General features: G+C 42.8%; 1 protein-coding gene across 1 annotated transcript in view; it reads left to right on the top strand.

Annotated features, from left to right (window-relative positions):
- ATF6 (activating transcription factor 6) overlaps positions 1–15,376 on the top strand; it is a 71,053-nt gene that overhangs the window by 20,075 nt on the left and 35,602 nt on the right. The window contains exons 10-14 of the mRNA XM_026043768.1: positions 1,701–1,844; positions 2,618–2,737; positions 3,843–3,945; positions 5,110–5,174; positions 8,358–8,472. Of these exons, the coding sequence (XP_025899553.1) occupies positions 1,701–1,844; positions 2,618–2,737; positions 3,843–3,945; positions 5,110–5,174; positions 8,358–8,472 (547 nt within the window). The remainder of the gene's footprint in view (positions 1–1,700; positions 1,845–2,617; positions 2,738–3,842; positions 3,946–5,109; positions 5,175–8,357; positions 8,473–15,376) is intronic.

The following is a 15,376-nucleotide window of genomic DNA, read 5'->3' as shown; positions in this document are numbered from 1 at the left end:
CCAGGCCCTTTACAGGCCTGGATCAGAAAGACTGTTGTTGTTTCATTAAATCTATAGGGTCCCTCTCGTTAAATCTATAGGGTCCCTCTGTCTTTTGGTTTCTGTGCTCATAGAGTTTTTTACTGCTCTGTTGCTCATGTATGGTGCTTTTCCATATTGAATTCACGCTGCTAGTGTTCAGCAGCTTAAATATGTTTTAGCTTCCCTGTTGTTTGAGAAAGGAACATTTGAAGGAAAGAAGACCCTCAAACAATGGGAAGGAGCAGCTGTTTTCCGTGTGTCACCGTCTTGGTGTTCACAAAGCATGTGCTGGAAGCAGGAGGAGAGCTTACATTTGTGTCACGAGCGTAGCTACCTTGAAAAAGAATGTAAACATTATTTGAAAGTATCAGCTGATGCTTAAAACACTAGTTTTGTTGCTAAGAGTTGCTCCCTATCAAATCTGCCTTTCCATTCCGTGCATGAGAAGCAATGAAACTTGGTAGTTTACATATGCTGCAAGGAAACTCTCTGGGAATGTTTCCCTGCCGGATTTTGCTCCAGCGAGAGCAGGGCTTGCAACGCCGCAGCGTCCCGGCTGCGTGCGGCTGCCTGGAAACCTGGAGGAAGCCAAGGGCTCCAGGGGACATCGGCCTTCTTACGTGGAGCTGCCCTGGCCGCAACGCTCCTGCCCAGCGTGACGGGACTGCAGGGAGACCTGGCRGGATGTCAGCAGGAGCACGCACAGGGAATTGCTGGGAAGCGGTGTCTGCGCCGCATGCGGCCTGGCTGCCGCGTCCCGTCCTCGCGTTTCTGCCCTCTTGCTGAGGGCAGGCTGCTGTGGGCAGGGCTCTGCGGCTCTCGCCTGGGAAGGTTACGGCTTCATTTCCCAAATTTAGGCATTTAGGGAAGCGGCCATGTTTCCAAGAGAGTACCGCTAGCCTCTGGAGAGGGTATCTTGAGGTGTTGCTCTTGTGCCTTCAGGGTCTTTCACTTCTAACTTGCCTTTCTAAGCTAGTGGAGTCATTTCCACATTAGTGGTTGTCCAGTGTTTCTTTTTCCAGCTCCTGCCTAAAATGCCACTGTGCTGCTTTGCGCAGAGGCTCGGGTGCCACGTGGGGGGTTGAACAGCCCCCGGGGGAGATCCTTCGATCCCAGCAAGGCAGGGAACAGCCTCAGAACAGCCTCCGGGCTGCTGTGCAGATAGGGCTGTCAGCCCCGCCAATATCTCTAAATCCATGCAGGCTTCAACGTAGATAGGTCTGGGTACTGTTCTGTTCAATGGTCCGGGCCAGCAGCTGCATAGAATTTGGGAGTTCTCTTCTCTTTAAGTATTATATGCGCATGTAATCTATGTTAATTATGTTGTGAGGGTAATGAGAGCAAGTTCAGGGGTACTTTGACTTGGCTGTAGGTAATTCTCTTCTGCCTCCGGAGCTTGGTTACAGGCAGAATGATTTAAGTTTCGTCAGGTGGGGCTATGAGGGAGCATCAAAATCCTTCCGGCAAGTGATACTGAAGAAGAGAACAGAATAGCATTTCTCTGCAGTTGTGCTTTGACAGTAATTTAAATGGCACAAAGTGCTAAGTTTCAGCAATAGGTACAACGTGAACCATATCCACCTGAAACAGATACCAGCATCTAGAAAGTTATTTACTTACAGTGCACAGTGTTGCATACTCAAGTGATATGTTTTACTACTGCTCTCTGTGTTTTCCAGCATATTTGAAAAGGATCCCAGTGCAGTTGACTCCACTGTGAGTTCCAGCCATCGGACCAGAAATCTGCTGGAGTTTTCAGCCAGCCAGGAGTCCAGCACAGCTCATAAAATCCCTGGGAGCATAATTCCTGAGAAGACTAACACGTGAGATGCCTATCTTTCATGTTTTATAAGAGTCAGAGGACAGTGGTACTTTTCGACATCCCTGCCCTTCCATTTGTTCTTTTGGCCAGGTTTATTGTTGTTCTTACAGAGCAACTGAACTTACAATCAGTGTTTGGAAGTTGGTCTGTTTTATATTTTTAGTTACTGAGCTATTGATAAATACACACAAGTAACTTTTGTATCAGTTGAGACTTCCTGTGTGCCTGGCATCCTCTTCATGTGCTCCCTCAAGCAAAGACAGGTGCAGGATCAGGACTGTCTGAAATAGCCCCAGGAGAGGGATCCTCTTTATCTTACAACCAAGTGTTAAAACTGAGCTTTTCTGGAGAAAGGAAGACCGGTGTTTAAATCTCTCATCTCTCCAGGGGGATTTGAACCCCACTCTGCTGTTTCTTGGGCAAATTCTTTATCAGGTGTCCTGCAGCAAGGTGGGCTCTCTCCTGGTGCAATTGTTTTGTTTTCACTGATGAAGTTTTTCACTGGGTCTTGGGGAAGAGRGATAATGAGCCTCACTGGAGGAGTAGGTTCTTTCTCTTCTGGAAGTAGAGATATTTGAATTCAGGTCTTCCAAAGCCCAGGTAAGCAGTCTTAGTGAAGTGTTGCAAARACCACCGGTGCTAGAAAAAGAGTTATTCACCTGTTCAGAAGACCCTATAGGACTAGCTGCAAGTTTGTGGATTGTCTAAGATGATACTTACTCTTTGGGTTTGATCAAAGAATAAAAAGGGATTTCATGGTATCTTTTTTCACAGGTATGACCGCTCAGTCTCCGATAACAAAGCACTGATGATAGTCTCAGAAGAACCACTACTGTACATTTCACCACCACCCCCTCCCTGCCAGCCCCTCATCAACCGCACAGAGTCGCTCAGGTGAGCAAGCATCCTCTGGTGAGCATGGCAGCTGTCCTCTGCAGGTTACATGTAATCCAGTGTGTGCTGGGTGAATGCTGCTGGACACACGGCTCTGGAGAATGGCATTATCCATCCATCTCATCATGCAGTATGTGCCTGGTGCCTCTGGAAGTATTTGTACTCTCCAGTGTCTCTTATTGTGGAAACAGGGGACCTGAGTTTGGTCTTGGTAACATGCTGAGGTGGCTCAAAGGATTTCTTGATCTGGAGGAACTGGACGAACTGCTGCTCTAGTTTTTCATAGGAAACATTTGAGATGGCCACATCAGAATGGCCCACAAGCGTTTGACTTGACTGCCCTCTGTTCAGGTTGGATTAACTGATGGATCGTAGGCCTAGCTGTCCAGCTGAAAGTGCATTATTAAGCCAGTTCAATATTGGGTGCGAATGCTATTGACCTCTGGATCATTGAACTTGCATGCATTTCAGTTTGAGTTTATGTCAAATATGTGAATTAAATAAGCTTAACCTTGTAATATTTTTCATGGCTCAAAAAAGAAATCACTTCATATGTGAAAACTATTATATGCAAATCCAGCCTAGTTAAAAGGGTATTGTGTATGAAATATATTAAGGGCCCCTGTAGCTTCCAAGCAGAAGTTCAAGCAGACTTACCTGATGCTACACATCTTCTTTATGCTGTTAGAGACTATTGAATTCCACCTTTTCTAAAGATACAAATATATCACTAAGCTTGGCTCCATTTTGCTTTTTTTTCTAAAATGTATTTTTACTATTTTACTTTCTTAACAATTATGCAGTGTTGAACTGATAGCCTTTTAGTTAGAAATTTTAGAATTACTGTTCTTTGTGGCAAAACAAAAGTACTGTACTATATGCTGACATATCCGTGATTCTGATGCTTTATAGCTATAGCTTCCTTTATGAATTTTCTCCCAAATTTAATCTTGCAATTACATTTTTTCATCTACAGCTTAAAAATAAGATATCACAAGGTAACAAGAGTACTAAAATGACTAGTGAAACTCTTCTCTGAAATTAAATTCTACTCTGCCTGTGTTCCTAGAAATGTCTCCTGTTAATGCTGTGGTTTTTTTTATAGGTTGAACCATGAGCTTCGGGGATGGGTTCATAGACATGAAGTAGAAAGGACAAGATCTAGAAGGCTGTCAAATAACCAACACCAGAAGGCACGAGTTGTGCAGGTAGGCAAGTTTATACTGGTGTGTCAATAGCATGACAAGTTAATTTCAGGCAACATAATTCAGTACTCCCTCTTGCTTCTTTGCTCTTGTTATTATAGACAAAAGTAGCCAACAACATCTATAATTAAGTTTACCCAACACTTTCCACTTCAAATTGCTGTTTTGGGTCATTTATGATGTTGCCAGAGTTCTTGCTGAGTCTGAAAATTTCCATGCCTGCACTCTGGTTCAGGATAAAAGCTTTTATTTTTTTAGCAGTCATCAAAATATGTTCATTTATTTTCTAAAATGAAATTGATAGTTGCCTTATTATGAGTTCTTTGTAAGGCTGTTTAAAGATAAACAATTGATTAAGGGAAAGAAATTTGACCAACAGCACACTCATTAGGCTCAGTGTTAAGGGTCACRGCTGATTGTTTTTGTTGAAATATTTCTATTTCATGTTTTTAGATTTTTTTTTGCTAAAAGGATGTATTTTTGGTTAAGAGTACAGAATTACAAGATTTGTGTTCATACTTTCCATTCTGTAAAATCCTTTTCAGCTACATGACACRTTGACAGCAAGAATGAAATTAAGACTTGAGTTTTTGCTGTGTTTCCTTTGATTAAGAGATTCTAACAGCCTGTGAATGGATTGCACTTAGAAATGTGAGCAATGTCACATACTTTCAGAGAGGATTTTCTGAGTATTAAACATTACTTTCTTCTCAGCATTGTCCAAAGGAAAATGATGGAACATTCAAGTAGAGCATGCTTAGGTTTTCAGGTTTCAAGCTGACATGTCATGTGGACATTATAAATTGGCAAAGGTATGAAGTGGATATGACCTCAAAGCAAGGGTACAAATTTAAGACGACTGATGGCCAATTTTGGATTCAAAAGACAGTGTGTGGAGCTACTGTGTATGGCACTAGCCTCTCTCTTTGTCTCTGAATGTGGGACTTCACATTTGGCTGTATTAAAACACCTTTTCTTTAGCTCCAGCATGAGTGCTGGTTGGTATTTCAGTTATTCATGTTTTACCATTAAAAGCATACATTTGTGTTCAGGGCTCTGATTAACCCTTGCCCACCTGCCACAGACTTGCATCAGGTGTTGCATAGTGCCAAACCAAGAAAATGCTAATTGTTTTCCTTTTTTGTCATCTTTTTTTCCCCTTTGCAGAGCTCCCTCAGTGAGAAGGCAGATTCCCAACTAATGGCCATGCCTTATACAGAAACCAGCATTAGGTAAGGCAGAAAACTTTATTTTTTTTAATGCTTTCTTCTTAATAACATTATTTTTTTTTGTAGATGATGAAAAATGAGTCTTTACCTTGTCAGAATTCTTAAGCCTGCTAGCTTAAGATGCTAGCTTACGTTTATTGGCCTGATTTCTGCCTCTGCAAGAAATACACAGAAAATAATCTGTTTTTAAAGATTCCAAGTAYACTTTAAGGAACCTCTCTCCCACAACTCCACTTTTCTGTTTCTTTTCCTACCAATAGGTCTCAAGAGAATTTTGATGTCACACTACAGTCCCTCCTAGATATATTTTCCAGGGGAAAATTAGGCACTGTAGGGCTATCTGGAGCGATATCAGCAGTTTATAAGAAGATTTTGAAGTGTCAAGTATACASTAAGAGTGGGGTTTATCTCAGTGTCTTCAAGAGAGAAGGCATTATACACCAAATACATTGCTTTGTATCATTACCTGTCATTTGTATGGTTCGTCCTCATCCCCTGGTTTTCCTTGCTGATTATTAGAACATAGGAACCTGGAAAAGAAAATGATCTTTTCCTGAATTATCTGAGATCATGTTAAAAAATTTCTGCCTCAAAGTGGCGGAGGAATCAGTGGAATGAAGTATCAAAAGGCTCTCTGAGAAAATGTTGCCGCTGAAAGACCAGACAGCTGTAGCCCTTCTTTTTATATTCCAGATTTGAAAGCAGGATCAGTCTGGGAGGGAGTAATGAGCTACAGGCAAATGTTCTGGAAACTAGACTGCCAAATTCTGATGTATCTTAACTTATAAGAAGGAAAAACCTTTTTTTAGTTCAACAGGCAAACATAGGGTGTCTGGTTTAAGTGAAGAGTGGCCCAACAGGCCTATCGTCTTGGCATAATGCAGTTTAATATAAATGTCTGCATTTCTCTTCAAATGATTTATCTGGATTATTAGAAACAGTCCACGACATCATGCAGCTCTGCATGGAATAATCTGCTGTGCCCAGAAAGAAGTCAGATTGCTTTTCAGATGAATGGTGTTTAAATGAGCAGAATCAGTGAGTCATGGCAGCTGCATGCTGTGACTGTCTTGGAACTGTGAAGAACATAGAACAGATTTCCAGCTCTTCCCAGAGGCATCAGCTATTGGATGCACAGAATCACATAATAATTTAGGCTCCTCTGGAGAGCTCTAGACCAACCTTCTGCCCCAACAGGGCTGCCTTCAAAGTCGGATCAGGTTGCTCAGGGAGCCAGTCTAGTTTGGAATATTCCCCCAGGAAGGAATGCCACCATCTCCCTGGGTCCTCATCCCAGGGAGCTTTGAACTCTGATATAGAGAAAGGCTAGTTTATCACTCATGAGTAACCACATTCAGCACCAGTGTTTGTATATAAAATTTAATAGGGTACTTTGCTGTAATTTGTGTAATATGCTAGTATAACAACTGGTAGCTTTACACCTGTTCACACCACGTGAGCTTCCCTTCGTTTCACGCAGCAATCCACAGTAGGTACCCTTAAATGCCTAAAGGTTAATCCACTGCTATTGAAATTTAGGGACTAGTAGTAGGCTCTTTCCCCAAAACCAGGAGAGCTCCTCAAAGGTCCAAAAGTTTCCAAGTGCTCTGGAAGAGCTTTCTCCCTGTGCTGGATATAGAGTTAGCAGAAGCTATTTTTTCAGGTCTAACTGTAGCTCATGTAGTGTGGGTGAGAGAAAGGAGCTGTGGGAGCAATTTCAGTTCTCAGGATGTGTTTTACTGAACAATACGTGGGTGTGCTGCCTTTTATCGCAGTGAAATGTCAGTGTTTTGGTGGGCCTGCATGTTTTTATGAATGAGTAATCGACCTCAGATTAGCTCAGATCAATTTCCTGTGCGTGAAGAAAGCTGTAATCCGATTCTGCACTTACATAATTCTGCTAATGAGGATGTATTGGAGGGGGCTGCCTCTTATCAGGCACCTTGCATTTACACTCCCGATCCTGTTAAAGGAAAGCCCGGCAGCTGCAACCTTTCTCTTGCACGGGGACTATATTAGCAGTAGGAGATAAGAAGATAATTGTCTATTACTACTGTTGATCAAGAAAATCAGTTAATAAGATTTGTGTATTGTTGGATGTGTAGTATTTATATTTTAGAAACATCTTACCAAAATAATGTAGGTCAGCCCCTGCAGTTTAAAATCTGGGTGAACAGAACAGCTTGGGGGGAGGAATAGACTGATCAGAGTTCTTGCCACAACTACTGCAGAGAGACACAATGCTATTAAAGTGGGAAGGAATTAAAATAACTGGTTGAGAGTCTAGCTAATGTTTTGTTTAAGTACAGCTTTCCAATGTGATTAAATGTTATTTTTGAATAGGGTTGGGGAAGTATACTTCAGAGCAATATGGGCTGGGAATTTCTCACCTTTCCAAGATAAACAGTGGCTAAGTACCATGATTGTATGACTTGCCAGTGTTTTTGCTTAGAATACCTTACCATGATTGAATGATTTGCCAGTGTTTTTGCTTAGAATATTTTAGACAGCGTGTCTTTTCCTTACATCTGATATTCTGAATTTTCGAGTTGTAAAAAGATCACTTTGCAGTAATTGGGGCAAGAACTCTGATCAGTTCTTATGAATAACTTCTGCTCCAATGTCTAAATTGACAATCAAGACCAAGGTTGGGTTGCCATTTGAGAGAATAAACAAAATAGGATAAACAAACAAATAATAAACAAAAAATAAACAAAGAATAAACAAAAAGCCCTGTTTGTACTGTACTTCGCACAGGTTGAATGGCTTGTATCCTTAACAGGATAAAAAAGAAAAAAGAAAATCATGCTATTTCATTTTAAAACTTTCCAAACCCCTTGTCAGAAGTCATGAGAAATTTCCAGTTATATTTGGTAGACTTCTTTAGTTGTTTCTTGGTGTTTGTTTTTGGTTTGTTTTCTGTTGAGCGAGCAAGCCTCAAAACCATGARTAATGTTAAGCCTGGAATAGTTTCCTTAGGGCAACATTTTCAAGACACTTTGAACTTTCAACAGATACCTACTATTTCTGATTGTGTTTTACTGCATTAAAATGCTCTCACACTCCTCATGCTCTTCCAAATATATAAAGAGTTACTGCTCTTTTGAAAAGCTGGTCTTTGAAGTCAGTGCTTCCCTGAGTTAAATTCCTGGGATCTAAAATCATTTCTTCCTCTTGTCGTTTCAGCAGGAACTCAGGGAATGAGCTGCAAGTGTATTATGCTTCTCCAAGGAGCTACCACGACTTTTTGGAAGCTATTCGCAGAAGGGAAGATACGTTCTACGTGGTGTCATTCCGTAGAGTAAGTGCTGTAGTTGGTCAGCACTGACCTGTTGTATGTCTCAATAGGACTGTTTCTAACAATCAATGTATTTCCTCGTGTTGCAAAAGATGACCTAGTCAAGATTTAATCTAAATTTGTTRCTTCATAAGTGATGCTTCTGCGTAACTTTTGCAGTAAAATGGACAGGTGCTTTCAAGAAAGAAGAGGCAGATGGAGTAGATGGGTAATTACAAGCTCGTTGAAACCTCTTGTATGCTTTAGCTAAAACTGTCCCGAAAAACTCTTTCTTGAAATGAGTTGAGATGTACAGTTTCTAGAATGGAGTACGCAATGCATTTTTCAAAATGTTTATATCCTGGGCTTAAATATGTGTGATTGTGTGTTGGTTTTGAAAACGGTCTGTCATGAGCTTTGTATAATATGCTTATTGCAGTTAAGAATGGAAGCAGAGCTAGGCAGATAACACGGAAGTGTGAGGGTGAGATGGGATGAAATTCCATGAAAAATCTGGCATTGGAAATGGAACTGAAGAAACAGCATCTGGAGGCGAGAGACTGTGGAGGAACAGTCTCCTTTTCTGCCTGACTCCTGAAGTAAACTGGCAGTTTATTTTTACAAGGCAGCTGGTAGATTGTATGCGAGTTTCTGGTGAGTCTTGATGTTAGATGCTCTTATGGAAAGGTTAACACTGACTGCTAAAATATTGTCAAATTGTCTGTCCTGAGCCCTGTGGGTAGGCAAAGCAGAAGGAGTAGCCTTCAAATTGAATAGCTGCTTCTGAAACTGTAGCCATAAAACCCTTAAGAGCCAACACGGGCTTCCCGCCCCTCCGTGAGGATTCCGCTTAGGAGTTGCATCGTTCTTCTGGCCTTGTCACTCTGCTCATTTTTCCAGATGTGCAGTGTTTCTATTGCTGATTACCCAGACAAGGAAGGGATTAGGGAACACGGTGACCATTTGGAAAGGGAGTTTGTATGCGGCCCAGCACAGGAAGCTTTAGAGCAGCGGAACCTCACTGAGTGTTGTAAACATGCTGCAAGCTCCTGTCAAGTGTGTGTTAGCATGGAGACCTGGTTAAAGGCATTCAGGGGCATCTCCGTATCTCCTCATGTAGTAAAACCAGACAAATGTTTTGCTATAATGTGAACAAGAACCTCGTCGGAGCGCTGAGGAGCTGCTTCTGCAGAGTATGTGGCCAGTGGGAACTTAACTGTTCAAAAAACAGGGAAAAAGATCCAAGATGACTAAGGAGTAGGGGAAAGCRTCGTAGCTTGTTTTGTGCCCTCACTCAGATCCTGAAAGCCCTTTTCAAAAGCTGGTAAGACAACCATCGGAGGTGCTCGGAGAAGGGCACGGAGTCCTGCAGGGAGCCAGGGCCGGTTGGGTGAGTTAGTGGTTGACACTGCAATGCAGATGTTGGAAGCGTGAGAAGTGGCACTGGCCCAGAGGGATCCCACGTGGGATGTGGCAGAGGCCCTGCTGTGTGCRTGTGCTGGGCTCTGCACGGGGCTTCCCTCTGCCCAGGAGCATGGGACAGGTTGGAGGAGCTGGAAAGGCTCCGGGCAGGCTGAGGAAATGAGAAACACGGGGAAATATGCCCAGGAAAAGAGCTTCTATGAGTCTATTATTGCCAATTAATTTGCCTTGCTAATTTCTTCCCCCATCAACTTCTCCCAGCCGTGGTTAGACATGTATAAGACAACAAATGGGCCAAAATGGCTTTTTTTCTTTTTTTTTATATAATCAGGATGACTGGAAGGACATTCAACGGAACTGACAGGCAACAATTGAAAAAACGTATGTTCTTATTKCTTTGCAGAGCTCCCTACCACAGCAGCATTACAGCCAGATGTTTAGTGGGGCTGAAGGGCGCGTTTGGGGCTCCGCAGGGAGAGCCAACCCCTTGGCAAACTCTGGGCCCAGGGCATGGCTTTCTAGGCTTGTGCAATACTCCCCGGGCCCTGACTCATGATTCAAACACTTGAGCGTGGTAGCAGCTCCATACSCAGAACAGTTAACTGGTTATTTAGCTGGGAGAAGTCTAAAAGTTTGCTCTTAGGAATAATGGGATTGTATGTACAAATTATTTTTGCGAGCTCGACATAATATTATTGTATCTTCCACTAACACTTGAATTTGCAGTTTTTTGTGTTCCATATTGTAGCCTTACAGGACCGCGTGCAGTAGGACAATTTTTTCTGTCATTTTGTGACCTGTAAACGGAGACAGATTTTCCTTATTATTATTTCTGGCTGTGCTGAGCTATGGCGTAGGCTCATGCAGCAGGAGCAGTGTCAAGCTCAGCCTTGCATCTCCAGCACATTTGGAGCCAGGCAGGACCAGTAAAATCTGCTTTAAAACAGGAATTCCGAGTGCTTGGCACTTTCTACCCTGCAAGCCCTAGGGGTGTTGAAGCCAGGACAGCTGCAGGAATGAGAAGCTGCCTGGGATCTGGTGATGGAAATGAAGAAGGCCAAGTGTGGTTGAGTCGGTGGTTGGTGRGTGGGAGAATTTATTTCATCCCTTTCCCAGACATCTTGATAAGCCCTTAGACAAGTATCCCAGACCTGCTCTTGACCTGCTAGGCCATAGAGATATCAAATTAATGATTGCTTTAGGAAAGAGTATGTAAAAAGAAAATGACTATACTTAAGAAGCCACAGAAATCTTTCCACAGGAATCGTCATATGCACCTACGTAAGATTAACACGTTCCTGGCTGGTCTGGCCTTATAATTGTCCTTTTTAATACGTTAAATCTGTGGCTTTAGAAAAGGTTCGGGCAAAATTAAAATAGTGATGCTCTTGATAGGATTAGAGGTTTGTGTTGAGTAGAAAGATGAGGTTAGTTTCCAGTATTGGAATCACGGGATTGTGTCACAAGGCTGGAATTTTGTTATTAAATGCTTGATATGTTCTGCTGTTCTTCCAGCTAGCAACACAAATACATCCAGCAGCAGGCTCTGTGTATCTAGCAGATGAGCAGGAGGGAGTAGAGAGAATTAAAAAGTTTGATAKTGATAAAAGACATCACAAACACTTTTTTTCTACAAGATCAGAACACGGAACAGAGTGATATTTGCCTMGTTCTTCGCTTTGTGCCATTGCTCTCATGCACCTGCGTGCGTGTTCTAGTACATAGGCACTGTTTAATGTATAGGCCCCATCACATGAATGACCTGGAAGTTGTCAGCTTCCCTCCGAGTTCACAAAGCTGTCCCTGGGTGTCAGAATGTGCCTCGTGCCACTGAGCCCCCATTGCTTGTCTCTGATCTATTACATGAAGAGATTTGAGGATTTTTTTTAACTATATATGAAGTTGATTTGGTAGCAAACGGTTGGTACTTCTGTGAATGAAATGTTCTCAAATCAGTTTTATACATCCTGTCATTTATTAACAGGACAAACCTTAATGACAAGCTCAGCCCYGAGGCACTTTCGAGTGAATTGCTGGGATTCCTTCCTGAGCCCGAAAGAAAGGCCCCTTGCACACTCTGAGGGGTGCCACCAGCGGGGCCTCCGCCTGGGAAATGCCCTTTCACCTTCTCCTGAGAACCATTAATCTCATTTTCCCTTGAGCAGGATCCCCTTTTCACCGCAGACAAGAAGCGGAGAGAGGGCAGTGATTTCCCCTTTCGTGGTAAGGGGCATTTCACTCATGGGCACGCTTGCTTGTTGAAGGTAGGAAGCAAGATGTGGAGATCATAGTTTTGATGCTTCTCTCCAGGTGTTTTCATGCAGATGCTCCCAAGCACTTAAGCTGTTAACAGCCACATGCCAGAGGGCAGTTGATGTAGTTAAGAGTCCTGAGGAGTGGGTGAGTCTGTGTTTTTGGGTGAGAGCTTTGGCTACTGACTTCCAGGGACACCTTCCACCTGATGTSTCCCAGACCCTCCTTCCTCATTCTCCTGCTTCTTGTTCAGTGCCACTTAACACAGCATCTCTCCTAGGTCCGTGTGGCAGACTGTAGTTCTGGTGCATTTTTGTGTAATTTCGACGCGTTCTCACCAGCTAAGTCCTGAATTCCTTGGATTTTCTAGAAAGCAGCATTTGCTCAGACTGCCAGGGCCTTTCTGCTGTGTAGCAGGACTCAGGCAGTGCTTCTGAAGGCCTAACGGGATCCAAGCTCACACCTCTAAGCCTGAATTTCTCATGAGCTCATCAGCTCTATTTTCTTTCCTTACCTTCCAAGAGTTGCATGAGTTCATCTGTGCGGTTGNTTTTTTTTTTTTTTTTGGATCAACTAAGTCCATAGAGGAAAATAGAGCTTTCACTCTGGGAGTCTACCGAGATTAATTTCCTGATGTTGCCAGGGGAGTCCGTAATGCCCTTTTCTAGCAACTAGAAATACCTAACTCTGAGGGAGTGAGGGAGCAGGGAATTCTTGAACCAGGCAGTGTTGTTTCCTAGCACTGCCAGGCCGGCAGGCAGGCCTTGTCACCACTAATTTCTTGAGATGTTAGCTTGTTGTTTTTTTTTTTTTTTTTCTTCTTTCTACGCTTGATTTTTAGGCAACCACATTATTCCCAGCTTTCACTTAGCGCTGCAGGAGTCAACACCTGGCAATGCCACCTCATGCACGCACGTTGGAGCCCCCAGTTGACATTAAACCCGTCTTCCCTTTCTCGCACATCTGATTGTTGCTCTGCCAGCATGTTTGATTTCTGCCCTTTAACATCTGCGATACCAAATCCGCTTGATCTGTTCTCAGATCTCCGTGGAATGCGGCTGCAAAATTGAAATTCGTTCGTGTAACGTGGTGCATCAACAGGGAGGTAGGCACCTGCTTCCCTCCGCAGTTTCCCATAGGACCAGCACAGCCTGCCACAGGAACTGTTTACTCAGAGCTCACAGCTGCTTTACCACGGAGTATTCTGTCCTTGAAATTGTTTCTAGAATTCTACATTAATTCTAGAATTGTTTCTAGAATTAATTTATGTATGGTAGGTAATTTAGGTATGTGGGAACAGCTCTTTCTGCTTCTGCTAAGCAATTCATAGGTCCTTGCACTCCAACCTTCACAGTGGTCTTAAAGTTTTGCAGGAGTGATCTGCTAAGGGAGTGACCTTTATAGCTGACTGAACACAAAAAGCAAGAGAGGAGGATGTAAGAACAGGTTTTTTTTTTTCCCTGAAGAAAAATGACATGTTTTCTGGCCTATGTTAGCTGTTTTTTTAGAACATGATCAGCTAACTTAATTTGAAAGGCAATTAAGTAAAACGCTGGCAAAGACAAATCCCTTCCCATTTACTTTGGCCTGCAAACGCCAGTCTGAATCTTCCCAGTCGTCTTGTGTTCTTGAAAGCAAAACTAATGTGTTAAATCCCCACAACCTCCAACAATTAAGCAGTAGTTTTCACCACCCTTCAAATATGTTGAGATCACTGACACTTGCCACCCTTTGACATTACTGTAGGCTTCTTGAGGACAATGACCTTTTCAGGATAGGAGTCTAATGCCTGTAATTAAGGAAAACAGATGAATTCAAGATTGATTTATTTAGGAAACTTAGGATGCCAGAAGCATCTCCTCTCAGCACTTTCTGTATCTGTTTCAAAGCGTGGATATCTCCTGGTACCAACGTTTGCCAGCTAACTTTAATGCATGATTGTATGCTGTAGTAAAAAGCAGATATTACAATGTGATTCTGGTCGTTATTTGGTAGAGCAAGAGTGATTTCCCTGTGGAAATCAAAGCCAAAAAACGTTGCCAGCTTCAAGGGGAGCAGGATTTCACTTTGCAGCTTTCTGTTCCAGTGCCGTTGTACTGAAACCACAGTACATCAAAGCCACGGGTTGTTAAGGATGTGCGTCTCTGGTCCTAAAAGCCAACATCTGGAATGAGCATTCAGAGATTCCTCAAGTTTTGGGAGCAAGTTTTCACTRAAGCGATGGAATATAAATCTGAGCTTTTGTTCGTTCTTTGACAGTTTCTTGGTGTGAACGCTGTGTGCTAGGAATAAAAATATCCAATTTGTGTCTTGCTTATATTGGGGATGAGCCTTTGTTGGGTTATTTGTAGTTTGACGTGATGCATTACTCGCAGCCATTAAGAGATTTAAATATAGTGAAAATGATTTTTCCTTGTTCCTGGAGAATAACGGAGAGGAAATACTCCAAATAGCTGCAGCTCCTCCAGATAATGCTACATTTATGTTTATTAAGAGGGGCAATAAAACGGGCCRTATTAACGGTTGCCTCAGATGTCCTCTGGCCTCGTTCCTCTTCACGGTTAAAAACCATTTCCCTGTTGTGTCATCAGGGCCGTCGCTGGGAGGGATCGGGGTCGCTGTGTGGGTTGAGATGTGTGGGGAGCCACCACTTGCTGAGCCCCAGCAAACAGCAGCATTTCAAACCTGTTCACAGGGCACGAGCAGGAGAGGTTCCTGGTGCCCTTTGTGCATCCTGCAAGCAAAACRTAATAATAAATTGGCATTGCTAGTGTTTTGTAGCCAGAAATTTGTCCTACCAGATTTTTTTTCTTCCACTTCGTTACACTTGACAGTGTGTTGGATTTTCTTTTTTTCCCCCCCTAAACATAAAATTTTATTCTGTTGTCTTTGTTTGTGGATTGCTGTAGTCTGAGATGTATAATTTGGGCTTTCCTTCAGACAAAAATGTGATGTTTAGACTTGCGTAGTGCTACTGCCACTAAAGACACTGTAGATAATCTGTGTCTGAGTCTTGGGGCTTTGCAACTGCTGCAAGTGCAGAGGTCCAAAAGCTTTAATGAACTCCCATTTCTCCAGGRGATCCCGACCTTGGCTGGTGAGAGGGGGAGAAATGACTTGGTGCAGAATCCTGGGATTTAAGCTCTTGCTCTGTATTATATACAGATGCTGAGCCATAATATATGCTGGGAGATCTGTGGCTGAAGGCATAGCATCCATAAGGAAATTCTGTCCTTTTCAGAGCTGAGGTCAC

This window comes from Nothoprocta perdicaria, unplaced genomic scaffold (assembly GCF_003342845.1).
Source record: "Nothoprocta perdicaria isolate Ctin4 unplaced genomic scaffold, notPer1 scaffold_34, whole genome shotgun sequence".
Lineage (NCBI taxonomy): Eukaryota > Metazoa > Chordata > Aves > Tinamiformes > Tinamidae > Nothoprocta > Nothoprocta perdicaria.
The sequence above is the reverse complement of the archived record's forward strand: the minus strand, read 5'-3'. Positions and strand labels throughout refer to the sequence as shown.